This window comes from Schizophyllum commune, assembly GCF_000143185.2.
Source record: "Schizophyllum commune H4-8 unplaced genomic scaffold SCHCOscaffold_1, whole genome shotgun sequence".
Lineage (NCBI taxonomy): Eukaryota > Fungi > Basidiomycota > Agaricomycetes > Agaricales > Schizophyllaceae > Schizophyllum > Schizophyllum commune.
Window position 1 is genome coordinate 1,801,032 of NW_026089538.1, and position 25,351 is coordinate 1,826,382.

Here is a 25,351-nt window from a genome sequence, read left to right on the forward strand (position 1 = left end):
ATGGTTACTATTGATGACGCGATCTAATTTCTCTCATTATCTTCCTGTATATCTGCCAGACGCTTGTTTAGAATATGCCGGGGTAGGGTGGTGGTTGGCTGGGTAGGCCACTGGTTTCCCATCGGTAAACCATCCTGCTCCGTTCGGTATATATCTTGCGTCCATTGGTATTCTCGTGTACATATTCCTGTTCCGTACAGACTATGGACAATAAAACATAGGAAGTGAAAACACTCGTCCGCGCACTCAGACCTGAACCTGCGGGACTTGGGGTATCTTCTGGCCGCTGGGCTCAGAGAAGGTGAGCTTGGGTATGAGGAGCTTCTCCAGTGAGGCCTAGACGGGTGGTTAGATCAGTCCGCTCGCTGGATGCAATTATAGCCTACCGTCATTTCTGTCGCCTTGGTTTGCACTAGTTGCAGTGACGAGGCTGGTCTCGCGCTCTGGTCTAGTGCGTTGGGGTCTACGGGTTGTGGCATGGGAAGTAGGGTGACGATTGCGCTCTCCACCTGCTCGACGAGTCTGTGGTGTACGGTCAGCATGCGTACAGGATGTCGCGGGCGCACTCACTCTAGATTCTGTTGAATGAGCGACTCGAACAAGGCGGCGGGACATAGATCGCGCAGAGCATCGAGAGCGACGGACGCCTGGCTGACGGCAGACATTAGCCGGAGGTCGGTGGCATCGAGCGTGGTGACAGCGGTGGTCTGCACTTCGGTATACGCGGCCATCGCGTTGCGGACAGCGTCGTCAGCGGTGGCGGCCATGGTGGGCTGTGGTGAGGAGGCGATTGGGTCGACAGCGCGTCATGGCGGCGCAGGTAAAGAGGTTCGAATGGGAGCGTGCTTGGCACGTGAGTGGTTGAAGTTCGGCTCTCGGCTCGGTCACGGCGCTGACGTGAAGCGGCGGTGTCGATCGGCGCGCGTCGCACGGAGCGCAGGCGCACTGTCATCTGTCCCACGCGCGCCAGTTCCCCTCCCGCTGCCGCCACCACCACCGACGCCGACGCCGCACACCATGGCCCTACGACATCGCCGCGGGAACATCGAGGTCACGAACGCCAGCATTGCTGTCGACCTCTCCACCAAGAAGACGTACGAGGAGAATGTCTTTCTCTTCGTGCCCAACCTCATCGGTGCGCCGTGTTTCGTTTATACATCCCGTACGCAGGACTCACACTACCTTCAGGCTACACGCGAGTGATACTCGCCGCCGTGAGTCTACACTACATGAGCTACCACCCCAAGTACAGCACGGTCGCATACGTTGTGTCAGCACTCCTCGATGCATTCGACGGCATGGCCGCTCGGGCGATGGGCCAGTCCTCCAAATTCGGCGCCGTCCTAGACATGGTCACGGATAGGTGCGCAGGGGACGCTGCTGTTGAGCGCGCGCTTATCGCCCTGGCCCAGATGCGCAACATCATGTCTGCTATGCTACCTCACCCTCGCGTACCCCGAATACGCGCTTGTCTTCCAGTTCCTCATCGCTCTCGACTTCTCCTCGCACTACATGCATATGTATAGGTGAGTGCGGATGCATGCGCACTAGCCTCGTGTGGGCGCTAATTTCATTTCCCCCGCAAGCTCACTCGCCACCGGAAACTCGAGCCACAAGACCGTTCAGAGCTCCGTCAGCCGCATCCTCTCTTTGTACTATAGCGCAGTACGCCCCCTTTACCCTAACCCCTTCTTCAACTCACCCTCTCCCCAGCGCATGCTCTTTATAATCTGCGCCGGCAACGAGCTCTTCTTCGTCGCCCTCTACCTCATGAAATGGGTCCACACGCCCATCGGCTTCGGCTACTACCCCGCCCTCCCCTACGCGGCCGCGCTCACGCAGCTCACCTGGCCGCAGCTCATCGCGCTGCTCTCCTTCCCCATCTGCGCGCTCAAGAATGTGATCAATATCGTCCAGTTGTGGAAGGGCTCCAAGATCCTCGTCTCCATCGATCTGCTCGAGCGCGCCGAGAAGCACTTCGAGGCGGAGAAGAAGAAGGAGAAGTTGGGGGATGGGAGGTCATAGGTGTTGAGGAAGTTGTAGGAGCGTGCGTGGTCCAGGATCCGACCGCTCCACCGCTTCAACAGCCACGCGCCCGATAGCTGATAGCTTCTCGCGCTACGAGGCGTGCCTCCTGGCCTCGCGTGGCAAAGACGTGCAGGAGAGAACATCAGTCCGTGCATATATTGTACTGTGCCATGCGCGGAGCAGGGGCGGATAGCCGTACGCTATATATTTTGCTGTGTAATACACATAATAATCGTCCTTGTCGCTCGTTTTGTCCCGCCGCGTCTACTGATCCTGTTTGTGCTGCGCATGCTACCCGTGTCCTGCTAACTCATTATACATGTATTGACCCATCCCTCCCCATAGATTGACATGATCCGACGCCATGCTGCGTCAGGCTCTTGGTGCTCTTATGTCCTTCCGAACAACTGAATCCGTTGTATGCGTTCCGAGCGCGTTGAGTCTCGTTCCTTCAACTAAGTATCTTGCTTTACTTATACCTTGCCCTCTCCAGGAGGTGTACTTACGAGGGTACGAGCATGTGTACGTTCTTAGCTAACCCATCTCGCCTGGTCAGAGACTGACAAACCTCACAGCTTTTCACTTGCACTGGATGCCCATGGACCTGCAGACGCTCGAGATGCTGCCTGTGGGTGCTGCCCAAGCGACGCATTTCTGGTCCTTGTACATTCCTTGTCACTCGTGATGGTCTCATTCGCTGCGCTGAGTCAACACATGCGAAGGCGGCGAGGCTTCGCTCAGGTAATGCCCGTGCAAAACTATGTCAGTCCGCAATGACCTGCGCGAGCGTTCTTGACCCTGACAATGGCTTTGACAAGACCTGTTAATCTCCAAAAGTCACCACCTTCCAACGATGAGCGCGTCATCGTCAATCACGCTTCGACGATTATGAATTGATCAATGGTCTGCCCAACCATTGTACTCGGGAAGAAATACAGTAACCTGTGAAGCGTGGTAAGATAAGGCATCGTCGAGCTTCTGCAGCGCACGCAGCTCGCGGAAGGCTTTCGCGCGAAAGCGAGGTATGCAGTTTGACGCGCGAGGTCGGCCTGCCGCTTTTCATCCGCTGTTATACGCACACCGTATCTGCGAGAGTAGTCACCTCGGCTCGAGAGCCATCCCATTATGTCCGTATTCCCTCTCATCTGACCACCTCCGGTTGAGGCAGCAGCATCTTTAGAGCTCAGTTGGTAAAGATAGCGAATGCATTGGCCTGTGTAAAAACAGGCGTATCTTCTGTAGGTCAGCAAGGCAGTGCCTCCATCCCTATGTAGGGCGCTGTATCGCAGATATACTGGGTGTGGGGGTGTACTAGGGTCCTCTCGTGTCGTATGACTGTGTTGACTGACGCGGGAATCAGATGGACGGTTAACAGTGGGTGCCACCGGCGTTAACTGCTCAGTCGATGCACTGAGTGAGTCACAGCAATGACATCCATCTCTATTCTATCCGTCGAGGCTGCACTACAGGAATAGCAGGTGGGTATAGAAGGGCGATGCAAGGGATGAACGGGAGGGTTCGAAGTTCAACACAAGGGCACGTTTTAGGCATGTGATGCGTCCGGTCCTCGCGTGATGCGCGGCCTCGGCCCGCGCCCGATCGCGGTAATTAGCGCCCACGTCGGATCCTGGCCGGACGTACCAAGGGACAGCCGCAGAATGCTAACGATGCCACGGCTTTCTTTATCCTCCTCCCATACCGATCGCTGCCCTCCCGCACGACGTGGCAGGGCTTACTTCTTCTGGGCTATAAGATAGAACCCACCGAACCTTTCATCCTACCCCCACGTTCGCCCGCCGCCGCTATAATGTCCACCACTTTCGACATCCCCCCTGAGATCGCGAACCTCGAACCGCTCGCGCGGGATAGCTTCGTGCTCCCTACGAATGCTGCAGTCGGCGCCCATCGCGCTGAGGACCAAGGTGCGTTGGGATACGTTGAGAGGGAAAAGATGCTGACATCCCACCAGACGCACCTTGCGTCTACTTCTGCGGCAACTCGCTGGGACCGATGCCCAAGCTCAGCAAGCAGCGCGTCGAGGAGGAGCTCGATATCTGGGCGAAGAGGTGCGCTGAAGCTTTCGCTGGCATGACTGGGCGTCTGACCAACCTTGACATGCAGCGCCGTGGTCGGCCACTTCAAGCACCCCAAGCAGCGGCCATGGAAGACATACACGGAGAGCATCCACCCGCTGTTTGCGGACATAGTTGGTGCGCATAACAACCTTGTCGGTCTCCTTGCACGTTTGAACCGTTCTCTCAGGCGCGAAGGAGGGCGAAGTCGCCTGCATGGGTACCCTGACGGCGAACTTGCACCTCATGCTCGACTCGTTCTACGTGCCGACCAAGGATCGCTTCAAGATCCTCTGCGAAGCTAAGGCCTTCCCATCAGACCAGGTGCGCCACCCTCCGTTTTTCATGCGCCACCTTCCGTGTTCCCGCACATACATAACATGTCAAACTAAACAAACCCCTTCCTGTTAGTACGCCTTCGCGTCGAAAGTGCGCACTCATGGGTTCGACCCGAAGGTCGCTGTGCGGGAGATTGCGCCGCGAGAGGGCGAGTTCACACTGCGGGAGGAAGATATCCTGGACGTTATCGAGCGCGAGGGGCACGAGATCGCGGTGGTGCTGTTCAGTGGGGTGCAGTATTACACCGGACAGTACTTCCCCATTGAGCGTATAACAGCGAAGGCGCATGAAAAGGTACCTCCCCTCATTCTCCACCTTCGTCCATTCTAACATACAGCCTCCCAGGGCTGCATCGCCGGCTGGGACCTCGCGCACGCAGCTGGCAACATCCCCCTCTCCCTCCACGCCTGGGACGTCGACTTCGCCGTTTGGTGCACGTACAAGTACCTCAACGCCGGCCCCGGCTCCACCGCCGGCCTCTTCATGCACGAGAAGTGGAACGCGGAGAAGCAGCCGCGCGCGGCGGGCTGGTGGGGCCACAACGAGGCGACGCGCTTCCAGATGCCGCCGACGTTCGACCCGATCGCGGGCGCGCAGGGGTTCCAGCAGAGCAACGTTGTCGTGCTGGCGTCGGCGGCTGTGCTGGGCGGGCTGGAGACGCTGCAGGCGGCGGGTGGGATTCGGGCGTTTCGCGAGAGGGCTTTGGTTTTGACGGCTGCGCTCGAGTCGCTGCTCGTCAGGTCGCCGTACTACGTGCCGGTCGAGGAGGCGGGCAAGCACACCAAACCGGGCTTCACGATCATCACGCCGAGGGAGGCGGAGCGGCGGGGGGCGCAGTTGAGCCTGCTGTTCTTGCCCGTGGGGACGGGGGTGATGCGGAAGGTGTTCGATGCGTTGGAGAGTTTGGGGGTGATTGGGGATGAAAGGGATCCGGATGTGATTCGGCTGACGGCGAATCCGTTGTATTCATCGTCGGAGGATGTGGTGCGGGGGGCGAGGTTGTTGGATGAGGCGTTTAAGGTGGCGGGGTTGTAAGGTTGTGTTTACAATTGCATTGTTGTATTCTCGAGGGACGCTTTGTGAAAGAGGACATCTATAGGTTCAGAGCCATTTCCCTCCGGGTCTTCCACACTGTATACAACATGTCAAGTTTCAGTGAGGACCGAGGCCGGCAAAGCAACCTCGAATTGAGTGAGCATCTCAAGCATCACGTCGCTCTCGATTGTCGCCGAGGCGACTGCGAATGGGACGGGTATGGCGGAGAAGATGTATGGCCCACCTGCCTCGGTCCTACTAGTGCCCCCCGTGCGGCAGACAGACGGTCAGCCACATTTCGATGTACCTCGAAACGACGACGCAGCTTCGTCACCGCCGACTGCGATCTATTCACGCCGAATGCACGCTGACTCTTCCAATATCCAGCGGGAGTGAGACAGAGTCTCTGACGCGTCCTTCTACAGCTCAGCGCTGTCAGCTCTACAAGGACCTGTTACACACCCATCTTTCCCCTCCACATTTCCCCTCCATCGCGGCGATTGCGCGACCTCAAGTTGAACTGTTCGCCACGTGACCGTGTCTGAGGCGCCTCGGGCAGGATCCGATCGTCGGTTACGCGCCGGCGCTTGTCTGCCCATCGCCCCTGCCCGTCCGTCCTCATCGCCATCGCGCGCCTCAGTATCACGAAAGCTCTGCATGGAACACTTGCGGTCGCGGCACGGGCCTGATCCCGTATATCATCGATGACAGCTCCGAGACCACAGGTCTAGAGTTTTCCTTAGGGGCGATCGCCATAAGCGCAGGCGCGACGCTCGCTTACACATTCCCCCCACCTTCGTCTTCGCCATCATGTCGGACAACTCGAGCAACGCGCGCACTGTCGCGGTCGTTGGCGCGGGACCGGTGGGATGCCTGGCCGCTATGGCGCTTGCTAAGCGCGGGTGGCGCGTCGATTTGTATGAGGGGCGGGCAGGTGCGGAGACTACGTCCTGAACGCGTTGCGTGTGCTGACAATGACTCGCAGACCTTCGCCTCCCCGAGTCCCGCGAGAATGCAGCACTCCGCTCAATCAACCTGGCCATGTCGCACCGCGGAATCATCGCGCTGCAGGCGGTGAACCCGGCTGCTGCTGATCGCTTCCTCGCCGATGCCATCCCTATGCACGGTCGTATGATCCATACCCCCAAGGGGGAGGAGCGCACTGTATTTTACGACAGGGATAATCAGGTGCGTGCGACGTCCATACTTCTCTGTGACTCAGGCTAAACAGCCCGTAGCATATCAATTCCATCGACCGTGCCGTGCTTAATCAGGGCTTGCTGGACGAGGTGGAAGCGCTCCCGGGCGTCAAGCTTCACTTCCGGCATAAGGTGCAGAACATCGACTTCGACGGCAAGAGGATGACCGTTCGCGACCTGGAGACCGGACAAGACCGCGAAGTGCAGTTTGACTTCTGCATAGGCGCAGACGGCAGCTACTCGGTAGTGCGCCGGCAGATGATGCGTGTCGTGAGGTATGATGGTTCTATATGCCAACAAGTCTCGAATACCGATTTATCTGTTGGCAGGATGGACTTCGAGCAGAAGTACATGAAGGACGAGTACATGGAGCTTCGCATGCCACCAGGCCGGGATGCGGATGGACAAACGATGTTCCTTCTACACCCTAACCGCCTTCATATATGGCCGCGACACTCTTTCATGCTCATCGCTCTGCCAAACAAGGACAAGACGTTTACTTGCACTCTCTTCGCACCCAGTACCGAATTTGACAAGCTAGACACGGTGGACAAGTTCCTCTCCTGGTTCGAGCACCAATTTCCGGATGCCTATCGGCTCATTGGCGCCGATTTGCTTGCGAAGGATTATGGGCGCAATCCGCGCTGCCCACTCATCTGTACCACAGTCAGTGTCTTGTCATTTCTCGTGCAATTACCTGTTAATTAACGCCTCAATCAGTCGAACCCATACCACTATAAGGACCGCGCGATTATTCTCGGAGACGCAGCGCATGCAATGGTGCCCTTCTACGGGCAAGGTCTGAACTGTGGGCTCGAAGACGTCCGGGTCCTAGGCACGATTCTCGAGGCCAATGGCATAACGTCCGAGAAAATCTCCGAGGACCCGAGCGTCGTCGATCCGCGGCTCGCCAGCGCGCTGGCGCATTACTCCGAGACCCGGCACGAAGACCTGGTCGCGATCTGCGACCTGGCGCAGAGGAACTAGTGAGTTTCGATCTGTATGCCGTGTGCGCTTTTTTGGCCCCCCCCTCCTGACCGCCCGCGCCCGCGCAGCATCGAGATGCGCCATAGCGTCACAACGCCGATGTTCCTGTTCAAGAAGGCGGTCGATAACGTGCTGTACGCGCTGAGTAGGCGACAGCGGCCCTCGCTGGCGGCCTTTAGGACGACGCTCGCGAGCGTGCCGTTCCCGGCGGGCTACCCGAGCGAGTGGATTCCGCTGTACACGATGGTCACGTTCCGGCCGGACGTGAGCTACGCGGTCGCGCAGCGCAAGGCGGAGAGGCAGGCGCGCATTCTGACGGCGCTCGGCTGGCTGACGGCGTCGGTTGTGGGGACGGGGTCCGTGCTGGCGGCCATTGCGGGCTACCAGCGCGCTCAGCGGCTCTTGCGTTGATTTGCGACAGCGTGAATGTTCTGTACTTACCTAGGTACGGATAAATGACAGAATTCGGGGTCAGTAGCGGCGCCGTAAGAGGGTGCGTACGTTGCAGAGAACGCGACCCGAATCAGAAGGTCCGAAAGCGTGATAATCAACTCTGCATGTTGAACATGAAGCTGTTGATTTCACGTGAGTTATGTTGACGTCCGTGTGCGAAGTGTATCGTTCATGTCCATATGTATATTGCTTGTAACCGGGGTACTAAAACAACAGGAGGGCGAGAGAGGGCGTGTGCAGTCTGCCTGTCCGTGACCGCGCCCCAAAGGCATAGATAAATACAGAGCTTCGACGGGGCGCCAGTGTGTAGATATGTGGTATTTACCAGACCAGAAGGATCAGTCGAGAGCAGTACGACAGAAAGGAAGAGGGAAGAGGAGAGAGAAGGAGCGGGGAGCGGAGGAATATGGAATATACGAGACCCGACCGGAAAACCTATGGAAGAAGCATTCATGTAAAGGAGGTGCGTTAGACCGCTTCCCATGTTGTGGCCAGCAGGCAACATGGGTTAAAGAAGGCTGGCTTGAGCTGCAGCATTTACTGGGCTGCAGCCTTGGGCGGCCGACCTGGGGTGGCATTAGTGGCAACCAACAGTCATGCGGTAGATTACACACCGCGCTTCTTGGGCGTCGCCGCAGCGTCGGCACCCTCGGGCTTGGGCTTGGGGGGCCTGCAGACGGATGAGATCGGAGGGAGAGAGAAGTGCGGCGCACGGACCTGCCACGCTTCTTCTTGGCCGGAGGCTCCTCGCCCTCAGCCTCGGGGTCCTTCTTCTCCTATTCATCGTTGAGACGCGTCGACTGGGGCGCAGAAATAAGCTCACCTTGGGCGGTCTGGATCGGGGGCGTCAGACGCGTCAGCGAGCGCAGATAAGCGATCTCTCACCTTCCGCGCTTCTTGCCCGTCGTGGGGGCGGACGTGGACGCCGTCGCGGCGGCGTTCGCGTCTTTGGGCTTGTTCTTCGAGCCTATCGATGGGGGAGGATGTGAGGAGCGGGGCGACGCGGCTCTGGAGTATGGACGGCACCTTTGGGACGGCCTAGTTGCTCAGTCAGCTTACTAGATCAACAACGGCGACGACGGATGCGTACCTCGGCCTCGCTTGACGGGGGGCGCCTCTGCTGTTGGGGATGGGATAAGGGCGCGTCTGGGGGCAGAGATCGCGACGGGGACGAACCGGGCGGCGGTGCTGGGGCGGCCGCGGCGGCGCTGGACTCGCCGGCAGCGGCGGGGGACTCGTCGTCGAGCTGATCGTGCTCCTGCTGGTCGGCGACGGGGTCGACAGGCTCAGGGGACTCGGACATTGGGGGCGATGTTGTGCACGGGCGGCGAGGGGGCGACGAGGGAGGGGAAAGAGAGCGGGGCAAGGTGGAAAAGAATAAAACGAGGGCTATTCGAGGGTTTTAAACGGCCGTCCTCATCAACCGAACCGAAATTTCCCACTAAATGACGGGGGAACAAGTCGATGATTTCTTGTGCCCTGGAAATTGCAAATGCGCCCCCAAATCGGGGACGCTCCGTCTCACGGGAGCAAACCGCCGCCGGCACGCGCCTCGCTGCGTCACGCGTCCGTTCCCCGCCTCGGTGCGACGGAGAGCCCGCTGCTCGTCGTCGCCGCCGTCGGTGCCCGCCCCCTCCCCCCAGCGAAGCCCACAAGAAATCGGCGAAAAATCGTTGCTACACATGGCACGCAATTCTTATCAGGCCTATATCTAATTTATCGTGCGGTCGTCGCCGCCCGATGAAGGCCCGTCCCTACGAAACCCCGGATGGCAGTCTGTGTATGTGTACTCGCGGTCGAAGAGCGCCTGGACTGTGTGCGGCTGAAATATCCGCGGAATATACCGCGTAACTAGGGCTCACGCTGACGTCTCTCTGACAGCAGCAGAGGGAGGGAGAGCGGAAGGGGGGGAGCCCGGCGTGAGCAAAAATGAGAAACGCCGCACGAGGCCCCAGTGCTGCGCAGAAATGCATGGAGACCGTGACGACATTCCCGGCGTTCCTGGCGGACGACGGCCCGGTCCGGCGCTGACGTGGGAGCGAGCGCGTTTGTGGCGTCCGCGGCACCCCTCCGCCGCCTTGTTCTCCAGAATCCATTGCCATTGTCGCGCGGCATGGTCTCAGCTGCCAGTCTCGTGTTATGCGCTTCTCTTCAAGTCGCAGCAGCCCGTCTGCTGCACTCACTCCCTGAAGACCCCCATGCGTTCCCTAAATTCCGCGTCTCGTTTATGAATGGCCAGCCCATCGGGAGAGACACAGCTGAACGCTGGCTCCGTGAAGGTCTCCGCGGCGGCGAACTCGAATTCGCAGACCAACCATGGCACGAGGATTCTGCAGGCTGGCGCGACTGGAGCTCGCGGAAAGAAATTGGCGGCAGTGAGAGCGATGAAGCTTCGTCCGAGGTATGCACTCCGTCCGTCTTGCATTCGCGCGGCAATGAAATAACTTCAGATAGCTGCATCGTCCAGAAGCAAACCACACCCTTGAACTCATGCGAATGGGCCCCGAATCCTACCTTTGCTACGTCCCCAAACCCTTGGACTATGAACCACCAAATGCAGACGACGCCGCGGATGCGGAACTCACCCCGGCGCGCAGCTGGCAGCTCCTGCAGCCGCTAACCGGGACATGCCTCTACGTGCGTGACACGTCTGCCCGCTACGCGTCGATCCGCGGCTGACCCTAATGCAGCACCGACAAGGCAGGTCTAATGAGCCCGAAACTCGCCTGTGCCGCTAAGCATCATATCATTGTTACCCAGGGTGGTTCACGTATTCCTACTGCCACGGCCAACAAATCCGGCAATTCAAGGAACTGATCCCCTCAACACCTCATGCTGCCAGTGCGTCCCTTCTTTCTCTTCTTCGCCTTCTCCGCAGTGTACCCGCTCGCGCCTTCTTTGCGAAGACCCTGGAGCTGACAAAGTATCGAACGCAGCAGGCTATCGCCCAGCAGAAGATCCAGAGGTAAACATATTTGCTTTCTTCCGCCTTTCAAGCGCGCATTTCGTCCCCACACATGCGTTGTCATCTCCGCTGCCTACTAAACCTATCCGAAGCATCTTCCCTGTCATTCATCCGTCTTATCTGATTTTCATCTTTACCCTTTTACGAGTAACCCTTGAACTTACTCGCCTTTTAGTGGGACTCTTACACTTTAGGGCGCGCGCCTCGTACGCCGGAGCCTGGCGCGGACCTCACCGTCGCCGAGCAGAATGCGCTCGCAGCCAACATCGAACTCGCCAAAAATGCGGGTTCCCGGTACCTTGTGCAGCGCTGGGGCGACGGCACTATCTGCGACAAGACGGGAAAGCCCCGTGAGGTTGAGGTACAGGTGAGCCATCTTTTCATTTATTCGGCGAAGGCAATTTTGCGGCCGTCGCCCTCGGTTCTGCATATCCCTTGATGCTCTCGACATCGCTTGATGCTATCGAGAGAAATTTGCGACGGGGGCACACTGGGCGAAGGGCGTCCCTCACTGTTCCTGTTGGCTCTGCACGTGCATTTCCCGGTTTTATTCTGCTTCTCTTCGCGCGATACGCGGTGCGCTCCCACGGACCGCGCTTACCTCTTGTTCATTTTCGCCGATATTCGCATGCACGCGTGCCGCTGCGCTCTTCCTGGCCTGCGTCCACAATGGAACCCGCTGAGGGCGAGGGATGTGGTCAATTCGCGCTGACGTGTTCTCATAGTTCCATTGTTCGATGGCGATGACGGACACGATCCTGTTCGTCAAGGAAGCCAAGACGTGCTCCTATGTTCTCGTCATCCACACCCCGCGCCTGTGCGGCGAGCCCGGCTTCAAGTCCCGGCGCGACGCGCGCGAGGAGGCCGTCATCCGCTGCCGGGAGGTCGTCGCGGGGCCGGAGCCGAGCGCCGCGGACCTCCCGCAGGGCGACCACCCGTACAAGCACCCGCGCCGGAAGACGTCGCTGCCCGCGACGCGCGCGAAGGACGCGCCGCCGGACCCGGTGAAGCAGAAGAAGGCGGCGGCGGAGAGCGCGTACAGCGAGATCCTGCGGCGCGCGCTGAACGCGTTCCTGGGCGCGGGCGCGGGAAATGAGGCGGCTGTGATTGTGGAGGATGGGGATGTGGTGATTGAGGTGCTGGACGAGGGGGTGTTTCAGGATATGGACGACGCGGAGAGCAATGCGGTGATCAATGAGGCGCTCCGGGCGGCGGGGTTCGCGATCAAGGGGAACAAGTTCGTGCAGGCGGAGGGCAAGGAGGAGGCCGAGGGAGACGAGGAGAATTACGATGATCCTGCTCGGGACGAGCTGTAGGTGCGATACACCACGGGCTGTGATTGCGATGTCCTTCGTCGGCTTGCGGTGCATGTAGGGTGCCGAATGTCATTTGTACCAGTGCTACTGTTATCGCGGAAAGATTAGCGGGGTGCCTTCAAGTTTACGAGGTCAGACTGCCGAGCGCCGAGGGCAATTGTACCGTCGTCCGCCCGGAAAAGTAAGAGTTCCGTTGCTTACGAATTATGCTGAGTATATGCGCCTTGCCGAGACGGTGACAGTCCGACAGCTATAACGATGTCAAGAAACGTCGCACCTTCGCACTCGATGGGTGGTTTTCTCGAGGCATACGGTTTGAGACCACTTGAGGCTGAAGTCATGCATGTCGACTGCGAACGTGTGGGGAACAACAAAAAGTGCAAATCCATGTGAAGTATAACGATACATTAGAAGGTCAGAAAGTACGTTATATGGTACAGGCAGGTCCGGGTATCATGTCGCTAGACATGCGCGCGGGGGCGTGAAGGGCGTGCTGGGTCGTTCCACCCGTAGTAGAGTGGGCTAGCGCCTGATTGTGCGGCGTCTCGTCTCCAAAGTTCGGCTCGTTCATGGCTGCCGCCTAGTACTTCAAGATGATGTACAACGCGTGGATGATACCGGGACTAAACGGGAAGGGGAACGGTCAGCGAGTGGGACGGGGGAGAGCAAAGGGACGCACATGTAACCCAGGATGGTCAGCAAGATGTTGATGCAGAAGTCTGCGTTGCAGCCTCGCTCCAAAAACACGCCCAGGGGCGGGAGGAGGACGGCGAAGATGATCTGAGGGAGGAGTTAGCAACTGGCCAGGAATGCAAGGGAGGGGAGGGCCCGGATGCAGGATTGCAGGGGGAAATCGCCTCTAAAACTGACCTTGCAAATGTCAGAAGCGGTGAAAGCCATGGTGGTCGGTAAAGAGTCCAGGGCCGAGGGCGGATGCGCGCCTTATATACGAGGCGCGCGGGCGGTTACGTGACGTCATGATGCGATGACGCGCCGCGTGAGAAAGGGACTGTGGCGGTGTCGCACGCAGCCCCTTCCGGTGCGCATTCCGGTGCGCGATCCTGTGCTCGACGCCCTCGGCTGCCACCTCGCGGCGCATCTCCTGTACTCGCCCAGGGCTTGGCTATACAGTAAAGGCCTCCTCGGGGACGATTCTAGCCTGTCGCAAACGCACGCCCGGTGGGCGCGGATCCGAGACGTTCAATCGAAGTTCAACCGTGACCGAAGCACGCGCGATGGAAATCACCAGTATCCTCGATCTGCAGTATGCCGGCGTCGACGACCCCTACCGCTCGTACGACCTGTACTTCCCAGCCGATAAGGCTGAGGACGCAGAGCTCCCCGTGATTATCTTCGCGCACGGTGGCGCATGGCGGTCGTGAGTCTTCTTACTTCAACTCAAAACTGCCAAGCCCACCCTCCGCCCTGCTGTTTACCCCATTTCCATGCTTCCCCCTCCCCTCTAAACCCGCCGTTGCTCTCGTCGCCTTCGAAGCGCCTGCTTTTCCACCATAAATATAGCATTTTCCATCACGCGCGTCTTGCCTGACATCCAGCCTCCGTCGGCGTGTTCCTGGTGCCATTCACCGCGGGATGCTCCCGCTATACATTATATACTGTCCAACATGTCTTGACTGTGCTGACCCGCCCGCAGCGAGGATAAGCGAGACCATCGGCCGCTCGCGGAGGAGCTCGTACGGCGCACCAGCGTGAGCGTCGCCGTACCGAATTACCGTCTCTCGCCTCGGACGCCGCCGCTGCACCATCCCGCGCACGCTGAGGACCTTCTGACCTTCCTCGTTCACCTGCACGATGTCGGGTATCAGACCGCCAGCGCAACCCTCAGCCGCACGCGTTGGTATCTCCTCGGCCACTCGTGCAGCGCGCATATGATTGCGAGCATCGTCCTGGACTCGAGCAAGGTCACTCCATCACTGACGCCCCCGCCTACCGTGCTGGACGCAGTCAAAGGGGTCGTTTGCTCAGAGGGAATTTACGACATAAACTCACTACTCGCAAAATGGCCGGACTACGGGAAGTGGTTTATCTGGGATGCATTCGGGCAACAGGAGGACTACGCCGCATACTCCGTCGCTCGATATCCTCTGCGTAAATCGGGCGCACGGTGGTACTTGTTACATTCTCGCCAGGACACATTGGTCGATATAGGGCAGACGCAAGCGATGGGCGCGCACCTGCGGGACATTCATGAAGGAGACGCGGATGCTGTGAGGGTGGATATCGGAGGGCCGACGGAGGATCACGACGATGTACTCAAAGGCGAATACTATCTGCACAATGTATCGCAGTTCATTCTGGATTCGGAACGCAAATGATAACGATAATGTGAGAGTTTCCGAGAGTCTTCTCCTATCCAACGTGCAAAACAAGATGTACCAGTGCGTACATACGCGTTGTACTAGCAATGAAGGGCGGAATCCATGCTATCTTCGACTCAGGATCGTAGACTACGATGAACATACGCCAGCAAGAGAACCAATCACGTGCAAGTTGAACTTCGGAGCCGTTGTTAGACCTGCTCAAACTTGCGCTGCGGAACTTCAACCAGTCACGAAAAATAGATACACACTTCGTTCTGCTATACACTGAGCTACTCTAGATACAAATAGCGTTTATCATACTGCAAGCAGCCAATCACTGAGCAATAAGTAGAAGAGACTGTAGCTATCGTACATAGGGCTATTCGCCTCGTTTTTCTTTTGTTGGATACTGGCGGTGCTGACTATCCTGTTCGCGAAAGCTCTACTAACGCATGCCAACCGCAATGATTACTGCACGCAGCAAGCGAGTCATGGGTTAGGCGCAGCAGGGCCCTTCGTCTCCTCCTCGCGCGCGACTTTTACCTCCGTGGAATGCGCCGCCGCAGGCGGCTGAACCGGCTGCGCAGGCGCTTCCACCACGGCTCCTTCGCTTGCTCCTTGGGCGGCAGAGACGCTTGGTCGCCGTTCACTGGACTCGACGGTCTTCTCGGTTGCGCTTCCCCCACTTTCGGCACGAAAGGAAGGAGGGGCTGCTGAAGGGTCAGCAGCGGTCGACGCGGCAGCAGCAGGCGAGCGTGCCGCTGAGGGTGTGGGTGAAGAGGGGGCTTGAGGTTGCGATGGGGCTGTTTCTGCTTGAGGTTGTGAGGTGGGCGTTGGCTGAGGTTGCGTGGCGGTGATAGGTTGGGGTTGTGAAGTGGTCGGGGATTGAGAGGTGGCTTCTACCGCTGGCGAAAGTTTCTCGTCTTCCTCGTCATCTTCCTCCTCGTCCTCGTCTTCCTCCTCTTCCTCACTACTCGAGCCGCCGTCAACGATATCCGGATCGACTGCGGGCCGCGGGAGCTTGGCAGCAGGCTCCTCATCCTCGTCCTCATCTTTGTCTTCATCCTCGTCCTCATCCTCCTCGCTCTCCTCCTCACTGGTCTCCTGCGCGTCAAACTGCTCGATCATCTTCGCGCCCACATCCCTGCACTTCTTGATGTTCTCGAGCTCCTCGCCTGACGCCCCGACGTCCTCACCGCGCGACTCGGGGTGCTTGAACCAGGCGCGGATGTCTTCCTCTTCGACGACGTCTTCTTGATAGAGGGCTGCGAGGATCTGACCGAACAATGCCAGGCGCTCTGAGGTTGCGCAGTGTCGCTGGCTGGGTGTCAGACGCAATCTAATAGTACGCAAGGGGTCACTCACCTGCAGCACAAGAATCGTCTCCACCGGGTCCATCCCTCCTATCTGGTTAATAAGGTCGCCCCACCTCCCGATCATCTGGTGAATCGCACGTCTCTGGCCTGCCGGATCCCCCGCCACAATCGGTATCCTTTCAACAATCGCCGCCACGACGCTCTCGCGCACGCGCAGGAGCGGCACGTTGCTCGCCATGCGCAGCGTCTTGAGCTCGACGGCGGCGTTGTCGACCGAGTGGTTCTCGGCGAAGGCGCGCTCGAGGGACTGGCGGACCTCCTTTTGGAACTCGTGCTCGGCGGCCTTCTCGACAACGGGGAGCGAGGTCTGGGAGGCGTTCATGGGGACGGAGAAGGTGGACTCGTCGTCGCTGGAGGAGGAGTCGCTGTCGTCGGCGGACTCGGAGCCTTGGTCGGAGACGTCGAGGTCCCAGCAGTCGTCGGCTGGGGTGGTGTATGTAAGCGGTGGCGTAGTGAGCAAGGTGAGCAACATACCGAGTCTCATGAAGCGCTGGTTCTTCGGGTTCTCGACGTCGTATTCGTCGTCCTCTTCCATGTCGCTCTTCTGCTCTTCTTCCTCTTCCTTCTCCTCTCTAGGCCAAATGATAGCATTCGACTCGTCGCCCAATGTGGCGTGCAACTGGTCTTGCACTATCACGAAGTCAGAGCGAGCGCTCATGTCTGCAGAATGTAACTCACTTGCTTCAACATCCTCAAGGTCCGAATCCACTTCTTCATCCTCGTCATCTGCATCCTCCCCGCTTCCTTGCGCAGGCAACTCCCTCCTTCGCGACAACCGCTCGAAGGGGTGCAGATGCGCCTTCGGGCCCACCGTAACATCGTCGGCAACAAGACACCCGCGGTCAATGACCGAACCGTCCTTCACCTGCACGCCCGCGCCGAGGATGCTGCGCTCAATCGTGCACTCCTTCCCGATGGTGCTGCCGTCGAAGATGTATGCATTCCGGATAACGCACCCCGGTCCAATAACGCAGTTGCGCCCTATAACGGAGGCCGATATCTCGGTGTTGTCGCCGACCTGCGAGGAGGAGCCGATGAGGGTGTTGTTGCCGATTTTGCAGTTTCTGGGAGGAGTTTGAGTTAGTATGTGGCGAGAAGGTGGATTGGGAAGGAAGCTACCGTGCCAGCGTTACGCTATTGTCTTTTGCGATGTATTTGTTGCCGCGCAGGTGCTCGTACACATGACCGCTGGGATGATTGTCATCGGGGACGAGAGGGAAGGTCCACCGAGCGAGGATGTCCTTACTGAAAGGGATTTCTATCAGACCTCGGTAGCATGTTGCAATAGGACGTGAACGCACCTGACAGCCTCGTAGCTCTTCGTATCCTTCACGCGGGCAGCGTAGCCTTCCTTCGCCACATAGCAATGGATATTTTTCATGAGGAGATCGGAGGTGAGGACCCCGTGCACAAAGTCACGACGGATATCTGAATAATCGAAGTTATCCTGGAAGAGCGAAGGAACCTGGATAGGTTGTAAGTACACGGTGGTAGTACAAGACTCTGCAGACGCACCTCAACCGAGCACACATCTATTTGACAGTCTATGAGGTCGTTACGGATTTCTACTTCAGGATGTTCGGCGAAGATCTCTCGTGGTATATGTGCGTGCTTCTTCAGCGGGTAGCCGGGGATATGCTCATAATGCAAGCACTCAGAGGTCTCCGGGTCAATTACGAACATCGACGAGTCGCCCTTCATCCTACAGCACGTCAGCAATCCGCAGGGGAACGCAGTGTACAGCACACGCACCTCGTCCGATGCCTTGACCCGCTCTCCTTCACCACCATAGTCATGATCGCGTCCTTGTTCGTCTTGCGGCGCTCCTTGTGCACGCGCACGACCTCGTCGATCCGGATGTTGCTCACCAGGTCGCCCATCACGAGCACGAAGTCCGTCGTGACGAGCCCGCGGGTGTAGATGTCGCGCATCGCGTCCCCGGGCGAGAACGTCTCCTTCGCGGTCATGATGGGCACGATCTTCATCCCCGAGCCGGGCTTGCTCCATTTCGACTCGCTGAGGGGTGCTTGCGATCAGTGGTGTTCGTGGCGGGGAGGCGCGCGATGACTTACCTGATCGCGGTCTTGACCTGGTCAGCGTGCGACCTGCACACTACGAAGACCTCTTGAACGCCTGCAAGGGCAAGGCTCTCGAAGGTCCAATCCAAGAGGGGGGCATTGCACATGGGGAGAAGGCACTGTGCGCCGTGTCAGCGCCAACGGTGTGCATTGTGGCGAGGATCGTCGTACTCGTGGTTTCCTCGTTGTAAGCGGGCGGAAACGTTTGTTGAAGCTGTCCGCAAGAATGACGGCCTGCAAGACCTCTTCCTCGTCGTCGAGAAGCTTGTCCTTACCGCTGTTCGCGTTACGGCGCGACATGGTGGTTCTGAGTGCGTTCGAAGCAAAGCGCTATTACAGTTATGACTCCGTGATCGAGACTTACACGCGTGTTCATTCGAGGCAAGTTCAAGTGAAAAGAGCGGAACGGGGTCGGCAGTCTTATATTCAACTGTCTAAGCCGAGAGAGATAGAAGAGAACCCAAAGACGGAGCACGATCCATAAGGAAAGAGTATCGAACGGGGTATGCAAAAACAACAGGTAGAAAAATGGTATTAAGAAGAGGGGGATCCGGTAGTCGTGATGCGAGGAGATCGTAAATGGAACAAGACCAGACCCTGTATCGTAAGACCAGGCAAGACATAAATCGGGAGATGTACTAGATCCTCCAGCGTCACGATGAGGTAGGGTGTTCGCACCCGTGAAGGTATCCGAAGGGGAAGGAAATCATGAGGGTCGTTCAAGGAGACACGGACACGAAGGTGCTCATGCGGTCGCAGCGACAGCCGGGGCAGCGGCCTCAGCAGGCTTCGTCTCCTCAGGCTTGGCCTCCTCAGCGGCGGGTGCGGCGCCCTCCTCCTTCTTGCCCTCGGCGGCGGGGTTCTCGAGGGGCGCGAGAGGAGCGGGCTCGTCGATCTTGGGAGCCTCGTCGGTCTTGCCCTGCTCCTCCTCGACCTTGGCCGGGGTGGAGACCTCCTTCGGCTTGTGCTTGAAGAAGTCGCCGACGCGCGCAGACAAGCGGCGGCCGACCTTCGCAGCCTTGGGGGTCTTCTCCTCCTTCTGCGACAGAATGAGTGAACAGTGACGACGCAGGGGCAGCCAACACACCTTCTCATCCTTCTTCTCCTCGGCCTTGGCCTCCTCAGCGGGCTTCGCCTCGTCGGCGGGCTTGGCCTCCTCAGCAGCCGGGGCGGCGGCCTCGACGGCGGGAGCCTCACCCTCCTTGGGAGCCTCCGCAGCGGGCGCCTCCTCGGCCTTGGGGGCCTCAGCGGCAGGCTCGGCGGTCTCCTCCTTAGGGGCCTCGGCAGCGGCCTCGCCCTCCTTAGGAGCCTCCTCGGTGGCAGCAGGGGCCTCAGCCTCCTCCTTCTTCTTCTCCTTCTTGGGCGACTTGGGGGTCTTCACCTTCTTCTCGGCCTTGGTCTTTTCGTTCTTGAAAGGAGCCAGGAGCTTCGCGAGCAGGCTCGGGCTCTTGGGGCGTTCCTCCTTCTTCTCCTCGGCCTTAGGGGAAGATGAGTCATAGCAACGACAGAGAGAACGCGCGACATACGGGCTTGGCATCATCCTTCGCCTCCTCGGTAGCAGGGGCGTCGGCGGGCTTCGCCTCCTCCTTCGCGGGCTCCTCAGTCGTGGCCTCAGCAGCAGGTGCGGGGGTCTCCTAAAAAGGAAAGGTCAGTCGGTGTGACGGTTAATGATCGGCTTGTGGACGTACTTCGGCCTTCGTCTCAGCAGCGGGCTCAGCCTTGGGTGCCTCCTAGAGCGCGAATCAGTAGTTGAACATATGCACATGGCGTGAGAATCACGTACGGCGGCGGCCTCCTCCACCTTCGCAGCTTCAGCAACAGGGGCGGCCTCAGCAGCCGGAGCCTCAGCGGGCTTCACCTCCTCGACGGGGGCAACGGGGGCGGGGGCAGCGGCAGTCTCGGCGGCGGACATTATTGCAGGTGAGACTGTCGTACGACGATAAGCATGAGACTGCGGGCGGGACGGAACTCGCGACGCGACGCGGGTACGTACAATGCGAATAGAAATGGAGGAAAGAGAATGTGCTGGCTGGCCTTGACCCGGGTGAAGGGCTGTCGTCGACGACGAGGATAAAGGAGGGTGAAAAGGGTTGAGAAAAACGGGCAGAGGGTAGGGGCTTATATAAATTGTTCCCATGATGTGTTTGGCTGCGCCCTTCCAGCCAAATCTAGCCCCTAAAGCCACGCGGTCATGGGATCTGCCTCCGCTCTCCGCTTTCCGCTTCTCGACCTCTCGCGTCACTCCCTCCATTTTACTCAATGGCGAATACCCACTCACTTTGGAGGTCTCGGGCCAGGAAGTACGCCCAGTTCTCCCTCTTTTCCTCCCTGTACTTCCAGGAAAATAGGCCTATGTTGAAACTCCGATTGATGGGAAATGGGAATCCCATCAAAGAAGCACGACGACGAACCGCTGAAATCAAACAACCCTTGTTCTGACCAGAAATACACGAGGTTTCCATTGTATATACGGCGTGGACGTAGGCGGGCGTCGCATGCGACGCGTCCTTCTACAGCCGCGAGCGAGGTTTCGCAGTAGGACGCGTTCTTTGACGGCGTGAAAGGCTGGAACGCGCCGCCAAGGGAGTCGATCAGGAGGTGATGGCTTCGCGACCTGCGTTGCTACGCCCGTTCATTCTGCCGGGCCTCCTGCGGACCTCGTGGAATGTTTATCGGCGTCAGCCGGGGCGAGCCCTGGGCGCCCTGCAAGTCTGTTCCGATGTCGACCAGCGCGCCCTGCGGGCGGAAGACGCGTGTGGCCCACGACGCTCGCGCCACAACAGAGGTGATCCAAATGGAAGATAGCGCCAAGACGACCGTAGAATTTCATTTTCTCCGCTCATCGCGCACCGTGCGAACATTGAACTGAGCTGCACGTCACTCGTTGGTTGAGGCAGTGACGAGGGCCCTGGCACTGCTGCGTATATAAACCTTGCCCTTGTTCGCGCGCGCGGGTGCTACCAAGATACCCTCTGTCCTCTGCCCGCCATGCTGCAGTCCATATCACCCCTGCTGACGTTTCCTGCGTTCATCCTGCTTCTTTTCGTGTCCCTCTCGACACCCATCATCAAGTCCATCCACCTGTTTTCTGTGACGTCTGAGCTCAGCACAAACGTCTTTGGTGCGGATGTTGGAGTCTCTGGTTATGCCAACTTCGGCGTGTGGGGGTACTGTACCTCCAACATCGAGATCTCGTGAGGCGCGCTTAGAGAGTGGCGACGCGTCCGTGGCTAAAACCCTGACCAGCGTAGACAATGCTTCGACCGACACGGGCGAGGTTTGCTCGGAAACGAAGCTCGGCTATACCTTCGATCAAACGGTTATGGAGGCGCTGTGAGTCTTCGCCTCATCTCACAGCAGGTTACAAAACGATAGGCGGGTCCCCCTCTCGTGCCCCCGCCCCACCTCCCGCGTGGCTCCTGCGTCGGCACCCTCGGCGCGCTGTGCTAACGTCACGAGCGCCCTTAGGCGTGCGCGCTTCCTGTCCCATATTGGCCCTTGGATTTTCCCCAAAAACGAGGACATATCTCTGCTTGTCACTGTAGACGGCAGGCGCATCTGAGTGGCCGGACAGGAGAGATACACAGTGTGTAGGCGCCGTGCACCGTGCGTTCTACGAAGTCGGACGCATCGGGCCGACCACGCGCGGCGCCACCTCATCTTTTTGGGACCCGCCTATCGTTTTGTAACTCGCTGCAACGTCCACGAAGCCTGGAAGTGCTCATTGCCTATTTTAGAGGTGTTTCAGACCTCGAGGACACCATCTCGAAGGTGACCACGGCGGCCCTCGTGTTGCATCCTATAGGTAGGTCAAATAGTGCTAAACTTCTCTCGTCCAAGCTTGACTGGGTTACAGCATGCGGCTTGACGTTCCTCGCCTTCCTCGTTTCCGTGCTCATGGTCTGCCGGGGACGTGATGGCCCAGCCCGTCTGCCGTCAATCTGCTCGCTGCTTTGGGGGATTTTTGCAGCCGTTCTAACGACCGCGGTCTTCCTCATCGACATCATCTTTGTCGCGATCGTCCGTAACAAGGTCCGCGACAAGAGCGATGACCAGGTCGACTTGCATTTTGATGCTGCTGTGAGTATCTTCTTTCGGGCTCTATCGTGGCGCGTGCCACCCGTCGCCTATTGTCTTCGCGCAAGACTAACACAATAACCAGATTTGGATGGTTCTCGCCGCCGCTGTCGCTTTGTGGGTTAGCCTAATCGGAGGTTGCTGTGGAGTTTGTGCGTGTGGCGGACGGTAAGTGCTCAACGATCTTTCGCCAGTTTGAACCGTAACTCAACCTCTTCTGTAGCGGACGCAAGGATAAGTATTAGTCGCGCGGCGTCCTATGATGTCCTCCATCATTCTGAGATGCTCGGCGGCCTACCCTGATAGATGACAGCGACTAGACACGGTTCCATACTCACAGCGAGACATCTATAGTGTGTATTTACCTCTCCTTCACCGTTCTTCGGACTGGACTATCCTTACTTCACGTCTTTACGAAATCCTATATTTCTATTTAGTGGGACGACCTTTTGAGTAGGCGTTCCGACACGGACAAAACGTTCAGTTTGAGTGTTCCCCCATTGGGCAAATAATGCGAGCGTGGGCCCGCATGCACCGAGCGAAAACGCCACCATAGCCAATTGACCTCGGTCATCGGTGGCTTATCCTCCATAGTGTCAACAGACAGCACCGATATCACGCGTTCATGGACCTCAGCAAGAGAGCTCAAGGCATCGATGATCATTACACTCAACATCTCACATAGGTCCCATAGATCGTTACAACAGTGATATATACGCTGCGGCAGGTCAAGCCGCCGCCTCGACCGTCTTGGTCGCTTTTGGTGGCCTGTTCTTCGGAGGCGGCTTCAGGCCCTTCGCCTTCATCTGCCGGCGCTTGGCATCTATGACACGCATTAGCCTCCGCTGATGCAACTCATCGCCCAGATAACACTCACCCTCGATAATCGCCGCGTCCTCCTCTTCGTTAAAGGCCGTCTTGGGCTCCTCATCCCCCTCGCCATCCTCGCCCTCAATGCCCACCAGGCTCTTCTCCCCCTTCTTCGCCGGTTCCTTGTCGCCCGGCTTGCGCTTCTCGACCTTGAACTTCGCGACGAAGAAGCCGTCCATGTTGTGGACGTGTGGGTAGAAGCGGCGCGCGAGGCCGACGCTCGGGTGGAACGTCTTCCCGCGGAAGCTCGTGTACGCGGGGCGCCCGAACTCGAGCCCGGTGTCGACGAGCTTGACGTTCGGCCGCTTGCGCAGCGCGTAGTCTATCACCGCCTCGTTCTCGTCGACGGTGACGGAGCAGGTCGAGTAGACGACGTAGCCGCCGGTCTTGGAGTTGGGCGTGACGCTGTCGAGCGCGCAGAGGATGAGCTGCTTCTGGAGGTGGGCCAGGAGGGTGAAGTCGCGCTCGGACTGTGTGGGGGTCAGCTGATAGATCTATGCGTGAGCACCGCGAACGCCATACCTTGTTGATCTTCACGCTCGCGTCCTTGCTGATCACGCCCGTACCGCTGCACGGCGCGTCCAAAAGCACGCGATCAAACCCGCCGATGACCTTAGGGAACTCGCGCCCGTCATACGAGCAGACGACGACGTTCTTGCAGCCCATGCGGTGAACGTTGGCCGTAAGACTCTTCGTGCGCTGCTTGTTCGCGTCGTTCGCGAAGACAACGCCGGTGTTCTGCAAGAGCGCGGCGATATGCGTGGTCTTCCCGCCAGGCGCGGAAGCCATGTCAAGGACGCGCTCATGCGGCTGCGGGTCCAAAGCAATGACGGGGAGGAAAGAGGATGCAGCCTGCAACATGTAGTGCCCAGCCAGGTACTCCGGAGTAGCACCTAGGGCGGACATGAGAGAGCGCGCAAAATGTTTGACAGATACACATACCAATTGGGACAGAACTCTCGAAGACCTGCAAGCCAACATTCGTCCATTTCCCGATGGGTTCGAGGTTAACGCCGCGGTTGATCAAGGTCTGCGCGAGGTCGCGCCTGCGTGTACGAAGGGTGTTCGTGCGTATAGTGACAGGGCGAGGGACTTCGTTTGCCTCGAAGAATTCGATGGCCTCGGGAACAGAGAACAGCTGGAAAAGCTTTGTCGCAAGGAACTCGTTGTAGCCGTAGTAACTTGCAATGTCGGCAATCAGCTGTTCCGTGTACTCTATCCTTGAGCTGTAGAGGTATTAGACATAGGTATACCTCTGCAAAGAGATAGTACTTACCGGCCCTTCTCAGCCAGCTTGTTGAAGCGACCGAGAACACGAACGCATTCCCGCATCCGTCTCTGCACGACGTGCACGTCGGGACCGCCCTGCTTCTTCTCTTCCTCCCGTTCCTCTGCGGTTGGGAGATGAAACTTCTCCTGATCCTCGTCATCATCATCGTCCTCTGAGCCATCCATGTCTACATCCTCGTCGTCTCCGTCGACAAGCATGCCAGCGTTCCGCAGCTCCTCCTCGTCGAGGTCGGCCTCTGCAGCAGCCTTCGCATCGAGGGCGCGCGAGCGAGCCTCCATGTTTGCCATGGTGATCGGGCCATCCTCATCGTCAGAGTCGTCGTCAGAGGACGATGCATCAGAGGCGGTGGGTATAATCTTCGCAGGGCGCTCGAACTGCTTGGACTTCTTGGCCTTGCCCCGAGAGGGCGCTTGTACCGGCTCGTCATCTTCGTCCGACTCAAGATCGAGCTCCTCCACAGGGCCGCGGAACTCATCACTGATAAATGGTTCAGTGGGGGAACATGATGCATGAGGCTGCAATACGCACTCGTCCATCCCCTCCACGTCAAACTCATCTAAGTCACCGATGAAAGCACCCTCGTCATCATCGCTGTCCTGGAACAAAGATCTGAATTGTGTCAGAGCTACTTCTGACAACACGCGCGACACTCACTTCGCCTTCGCCTCGATATCATCATCCTCTACATCTTCCCAGCCGCTTCCCGCATCCTCGTCAGAATCCGCCGCTTCTGCTTTGGACTTCTTCCCCTTCTTGCTGGCGTTCTCCTTGCCAGCCTGGGCATGTTTGCTCTTTCCCTTGCCGTCCGCGTTCTTGACCTTCTTCGCGCTCTTGGGGGACTCGATGTCGCCGTCCGCAGGGGCTTTTCTCTTGCCCAGCTTCTTCGTAGAGTGAGACTCGTCCTCGAGGGGCGTGGGGGGACCCTGCTTGTTCTTTGCGCGGCG

The 25,351-nt window shown here is 58.4% G+C and overlaps 12 protein-coding genes across 12 annotated transcripts; 6 read left to right on the forward strand and 6 right to left on the reverse strand.

Moving 5' to 3' along the window:
- Positions 1-52: 52 nt before the first annotated feature.
- On the reverse strand, positions 53-816 carry SCHCODRAFT_02606032 (uncharacterized protein). The gene is made up of 3 exons (XM_003035157.3): positions 571-816; positions 387-522; positions 53-336 (listed from the first exon to the last, which is right to left on the reverse strand). The coding sequence occupies exons 1-3, from the start codon at positions 765-767 to the stop codon at positions 247-249; spliced, it is 423 nt and encodes a 140-aa protein (XP_003035203.1). The 5' UTR covers positions 768-816; the 3' UTR covers positions 53-246.
- Positions 817-938: 122 nt separating this feature from the next.
- On the forward strand, positions 939-2,275 carry SCHCODRAFT_02606034 (CDP-diacylglycerol--inositol 3-phosphatidyltransferase). Its single transcript, XM_003035969.2, has 5 exons — positions 939-1,135; positions 1,189-1,363; positions 1,413-1,526; positions 1,587-1,665; positions 1,714-2,275. Exons 1-5 carry the CDS (start codon positions 1,018-1,020, stop codon positions 2,023-2,025), a joined length of 798 nt encoding a protein of 265 aa, XP_003036015.1. The 5' UTR covers positions 939-1,017; the 3' UTR covers positions 2,026-2,275.
- A 1,438-nt stretch (positions 2,276-3,713) lies between these two features.
- Positions 3,714-5,612, forward strand: SCHCODRAFT_02606037 (kynureninase). Its single transcript, XM_003035968.2, has 6 exons — positions 3,714-3,950; positions 3,998-4,094; positions 4,150-4,238; positions 4,291-4,424; positions 4,512-4,733; positions 4,785-5,612. Exons 1-6 carry the CDS (start codon positions 3,836-3,838, stop codon positions 5,472-5,474), a joined length of 1,347 nt encoding a protein of 448 aa, XP_003036014.1. The 5' UTR covers positions 3,714-3,835; the 3' UTR covers positions 5,475-5,612.
- A 628-nt stretch (positions 5,613-6,240) lies between these two features.
- On the forward strand, positions 6,241-8,158 carry SCHCODRAFT_02606041 (FAD/NAD(P)-binding domain-containing protein). Its single transcript, XM_003035967.2, has 6 exons — positions 6,241-6,408; positions 6,460-6,662; positions 6,713-6,948; positions 7,003-7,339; positions 7,394-7,659; positions 7,729-8,158. The coding sequence occupies exons 1-6, from the start codon at positions 6,285-6,287 to the stop codon at positions 8,069-8,071; spliced, it is 1,509 nt and encodes a 502-aa protein (XP_003036013.1). The 5' UTR covers positions 6,241-6,284; the 3' UTR covers positions 8,072-8,158.
- Positions 8,159-8,261: 103 nt separating this feature from the next.
- SCHCODRAFT_02019654 (uncharacterized protein) lies at positions 8,262-9,510 on the reverse strand. The gene is made up of 7 exons (XM_050341545.1): positions 9,204-9,510; positions 9,140-9,151; positions 8,999-9,080; positions 8,937-8,946; positions 8,831-8,889; positions 8,728-8,783; positions 8,262-8,679 (listed from the first exon to the last, which is right to left on the reverse strand). Exons 1-7 carry the CDS (start codon positions 9,414-9,416, stop codon positions 8,452-8,454), a joined length of 660 nt encoding a protein of 219 aa, XP_050202845.1. The 5' UTR covers positions 9,417-9,510; the 3' UTR covers positions 8,262-8,451.
- A 582-nt stretch (positions 9,511-10,092) lies between these two features.
- SCHCODRAFT_02606050 (uncharacterized protein) lies at positions 10,093-12,557 on the forward strand. The gene is made up of 7 exons (XM_050344198.1): positions 10,093-10,514; positions 10,568-10,750; positions 10,804-10,813; positions 10,874-10,954; positions 11,053-11,078; positions 11,254-11,445; positions 11,804-12,557. The coding sequence occupies exons 1-7, from the start codon at positions 10,227-10,229 to the stop codon at positions 12,392-12,394; spliced, it is 1,371 nt and encodes a 456-aa protein (XP_050202846.1). The 5' UTR covers positions 10,093-10,226; the 3' UTR covers positions 12,395-12,557.
- Positions 12,558-12,893: 336 nt separating this feature from the next.
- SCHCODRAFT_02606057 (UPF0057-domain-containing protein) lies at positions 12,894-13,347 on the reverse strand. Its single transcript, XM_003035155.2, has 3 exons — positions 13,265-13,347; positions 13,074-13,174; positions 12,894-13,017 (listed from the first exon to the last, which is right to left on the reverse strand). Exons 1-3 carry the CDS (start codon positions 13,292-13,294, stop codon positions 12,975-12,977), a joined length of 174 nt encoding a protein of 57 aa, XP_003035201.1. The 5' UTR covers positions 13,295-13,347; the 3' UTR covers positions 12,894-12,974.
- Positions 13,348-13,450: 103 nt separating this feature from the next.
- Positions 13,451-14,854, forward strand: SCHCODRAFT_02606061 (alpha/beta-hydrolase). The gene is made up of 2 exons (XM_003035965.2): positions 13,451-13,772; positions 14,049-14,854. The coding sequence occupies exons 1-2, from the start codon at positions 13,630-13,632 to the stop codon at positions 14,728-14,730; spliced, it is 825 nt and encodes a 274-aa protein (XP_003036011.1). The 5' UTR covers positions 13,451-13,629; the 3' UTR covers positions 14,731-14,854.
- Positions 14,855-14,899: 45 nt separating this feature from the next.
- Positions 14,900-18,471, reverse strand: SCHCODRAFT_02606063 (uncharacterized protein). Its single transcript, XM_050344199.1, has 9 exons — positions 18,164-18,471; positions 17,844-18,107; positions 17,607-17,793; positions 17,393-17,556; positions 17,211-17,336; positions 16,770-17,155; positions 16,566-16,721; positions 16,081-16,514; positions 14,900-16,032 (listed from the first exon to the last, which is right to left on the reverse strand). Exons 1-9 carry the CDS (start codon positions 18,274-18,276, stop codon positions 15,205-15,207), a joined length of 2,658 nt encoding a protein of 885 aa, XP_050202847.1. The 5' UTR covers positions 18,277-18,471; the 3' UTR covers positions 14,900-15,204.
- A 96-nt stretch (positions 18,472-18,567) lies between these two features.
- Positions 18,568-20,262, reverse strand: SCHCODRAFT_02606067 (uncharacterized protein). Its single transcript, XM_003035153.2, has 6 exons — positions 20,163-20,262; positions 19,953-20,095; positions 19,858-19,899; positions 19,696-19,803; positions 19,257-19,646; positions 18,568-19,208 (listed from the first exon to the last, which is right to left on the reverse strand). The coding sequence occupies exons 2-6, from the start codon at positions 20,079-20,081 to the stop codon at positions 18,915-18,917; spliced, it is 963 nt and encodes a 320-aa protein (XP_003035199.1). The 5' UTR covers positions 20,082-20,095; positions 20,163-20,262; the 3' UTR covers positions 18,568-18,914.
- Positions 20,263-21,023: 761 nt separating this feature from the next.
- On the forward strand, positions 21,024-22,787 carry SCHCODRAFT_02682737 (uncharacterized protein). The gene is made up of 5 exons (XM_003035964.2): positions 21,024-21,363; positions 21,907-21,974; positions 22,026-22,249; positions 22,332-22,414; positions 22,470-22,787. The coding sequence occupies exons 1-5, from the start codon at positions 21,158-21,160 to the stop codon at positions 22,489-22,491; spliced, it is 603 nt and encodes a 200-aa protein (XP_003036010.2). The 5' UTR covers positions 21,024-21,157; the 3' UTR covers positions 22,492-22,787.
- Positions 22,788-22,974: 187 nt separating this feature from the next.
- SCHCODRAFT_02483630 (NOL1/NOP2/sun family putative RNA met) lies at positions 22,975-24,448 on the reverse strand (the record flags this gene model as incomplete). Its single annotated transcript, XM_003035152.2, has 5 exons — positions 22,975-23,069; positions 23,124-23,586; positions 23,639-24,009; positions 24,059-24,342; positions 24,393-24,448. The coding sequence occupies 5 exons, from the start codon at positions 24,446-24,448 to the stop codon at positions 22,975-22,977; spliced, it is 1,269 nt and encodes a 422-aa protein (XP_003035198.1).
- Positions 24,449-25,351: the final 903 nt, after the last annotated feature.

What these genes read in the sequence shown, in the direction of transcription:
- SCHCODRAFT_02606057 (XM_003035155.2), bottom strand. Translation starts at nt 13,294, where the DNA reads ATGGCTTTCACCGCTTCTGACATTTGCAAG. An exon ending in CCGCTTCTGACATTTGCAAG is followed by an intron (nt 13,175 to 13,264) that starts GTCAGTTTTAGA and finishes CTCCTCCCTCAG; the next exon opens with ATCATCTTCGCCGTCCTCCT. An exon ending in CTGACCATCCTGGGTTACAT is followed by an intron (nt 13,018 to 13,073) that starts GTGCGTCCCTTT and finishes CTTCCCGTTTAG; the next exon opens with TCCCGGTATCATCCACGCGT.
- SCHCODRAFT_02606034 (XM_003035969.2), top strand. Translation starts at nt 1,018, where the DNA reads ATGGCCCTACGACATCGCCGCGGGAACATCGAGGTCACGAACGCCAGC. An exon ending in CTAGACATGGTCACGGATAG is followed by an intron (nt 1,364 to 1,412) that starts GTGCGCAGGGGA and finishes GCCCTGGCCCAG; the next exon opens with ATGCGCAACATCATGTCTGC. An exon ending in CACTACATGCATATGTATAG is followed by an intron (nt 1,527 to 1,586) that starts GTGAGTGCGGAT and finishes TTCCCCCGCAAG; the next exon opens with CTCACTCGCCACCGGAAACT.
- SCHCODRAFT_02606041 (XM_003035967.2), top strand. Translation starts at nt 6,285, where the DNA reads ATGTCGGACAACTCGAGCAACGCGCGCACTGTCGCGGTCGTTGGCGCG. An exon ending in TTTACGACAGGGATAATCAG is followed by an intron (nt 6,663 to 6,712) that starts GTGCGTGCGACG and finishes AACAGCCCGTAG; the next exon opens with CATATCAATTCCATCGACCG. An exon ending in GCCCACTCATCTGTACCACA is followed by an intron (nt 7,340 to 7,393) that starts GTCAGTGTCTTG and finishes CGCCTCAATCAG; the next exon opens with TCGAACCCATACCACTATAA.
- SCHCODRAFT_02606063 (XM_050344199.1), bottom strand. Translation starts at nt 18,276, where the DNA reads ATGTGCAATGCCCCCCTCTTGGATTGGACCTTCGAGAGCCTTGCCCTT. An exon ending in CAGGTCAAGACCGCGATCAG is followed by an intron (nt 18,108 to 18,163) that starts GTAAGTCATCGC and finishes AGCACCCCTCAG; the next exon opens with CGAGTCGAAATGGAGCAAGC. An exon ending in AATAGCGTAACGCTGGCACG is followed by an intron (nt 17,156 to 17,210) that starts GTAGCTTCCTTC and finishes AACTCCTCCCAG; the next exon opens with AAACTGCAAAATCGGCAACA.
- SCHCODRAFT_02606067 (XM_003035153.2), bottom strand. Translation starts at nt 20,081, where the DNA reads ATGTCCGCCGCCGAGACTGCCGCTGCCCCCGCCCCCGTTGCCCCCGTC. An exon ending in AGGTGGAGGAGGCCGCCGCC is followed by an intron (nt 19,900 to 19,952) that starts GTACGTGATTCT and finishes TTCGCGCTCTAG; the next exon opens with GAGGCACCCAAGGCTGAGCC. An exon ending in CGAAGGATGATGCCAAGCCC is followed by an intron (nt 19,647 to 19,695) that starts GTATGTCGCGCG and finishes TCTTCCCCTAAG; the next exon opens with GCCGAGGAGAAGAAGGAGGA.
- SCHCODRAFT_02606037 (XM_003035968.2), top strand. Translation starts at nt 3,836, where the DNA reads ATGTCCACCACTTTCGACATCCCCCCTGAGATCGCGAACCTCGAACCG. An exon ending in CCATCGCGCTGAGGACCAAG is followed by an intron (nt 3,951 to 3,997) that starts GTGCGTTGGGAT and finishes ACATCCCACCAG; the next exon opens with ACGCACCTTGCGTCTACTTC. An exon ending in GCTGTTTGCGGACATAGTTG is followed by an intron (nt 4,239 to 4,290) that starts GTGCGCATAACA and finishes CCGTTCTCTCAG; the next exon opens with GCGCGAAGGAGGGCGAAGTC.
- SCHCODRAFT_02606032 (XM_003035157.3), bottom strand. Translation starts at nt 767, where the DNA reads ATGGCCGCCACCGCTGACGACGCTGTCCGCAACGCGATGGCCGCGTAT. An exon ending in CTCATTCAACAGAATCTAGA is followed by an intron (nt 523 to 570) that starts GTGAGTGCGCCC and finishes CGTACACCACAG; the next exon opens with ACTCGTCGAGCAGGTGGAGA. An exon ending in CCAAGGCGACAGAAATGACG is followed by an intron (nt 337 to 386) that starts GTAGGCTATAAT and finishes CCACCCGTCTAG; the next exon opens with GCCTCACTGGAGAAGCTCCT.
- SCHCODRAFT_02019654 (XM_050341545.1), bottom strand. Translation starts at nt 9,416, where the DNA reads ATGTCCGAGTCCCCTGAGCCTGTCGACCCCGTCGCCGACCAGCAGGAG. An exon ending in GCCAAGAAGAAGCGTGGCAG is followed by an intron (nt 8,784 to 8,830) that starts GTCCGTGCGCCG and finishes ATCCGTCTGCAG; the next exon opens with GCCCCCCAAGCCCAAGCCCG. An exon ending in GGCGACGCCCAAGAAGCGCG is followed by an intron (nt 8,680 to 8,727) that starts GTGTGTAATCTA and finishes ATGCCACCCCAG; the next exon opens with GTCGGCCGCCCAAGGCTGCA.
- SCHCODRAFT_02606061 (XM_003035965.2), top strand. Translation starts at nt 13,630, where the DNA reads ATGGAAATCACCAGTATCCTCGATCTGCAGTATGCCGGCGTCGACGAC. An exon ending in CACGGTGGCGCATGGCGGTC is followed by an intron (nt 13,773 to 14,048) that starts GTGAGTCTTCTT and finishes ACCCGCCCGCAG; the next exon opens with CGAGGATAAGCGAGACCATC.
- SCHCODRAFT_02682737 (XM_003035964.2), top strand. Translation starts at nt 21,158, where the DNA reads ATGCTGCAGTCCATATCACCCCTGCTGACGTTTCCTGCGTTCATCCTG. An exon ending in CCTCGTGTTGCATCCTATAG is followed by an intron (nt 21,975 to 22,025) that starts GTAGGTCAAATA and finishes ACTGGGTTACAG; the next exon opens with CATGCGGCTTGACGTTCCTC. An exon ending in ACTTGCATTTTGATGCTGCT is followed by an intron (nt 22,250 to 22,331) that starts GTGAGTATCTTC and finishes CACAATAACCAG; the next exon opens with ATTTGGATGGTTCTCGCCGC.
- SCHCODRAFT_02606050 (XM_050344198.1), top strand. Translation starts at nt 10,227, where the DNA reads ATGGTCTCAGCTGCCAGTCTCGTGTTATGCGCTTCTCTTCAAGTCGCA. An exon ending in GCGATGAAGCTTCGTCCGAG is followed by an intron (nt 10,515 to 10,567) that starts GTATGCACTCCG and finishes AACTTCAGATAG; the next exon opens with CTGCATCGTCCAGAAGCAAA. An exon ending in CCCGTGAGGTTGAGGTACAG is followed by an intron (nt 11,446 to 11,803) that starts GTGAGCCATCTT and finishes GTGTTCTCATAG; the next exon opens with TTCCATTGTTCGATGGCGAT.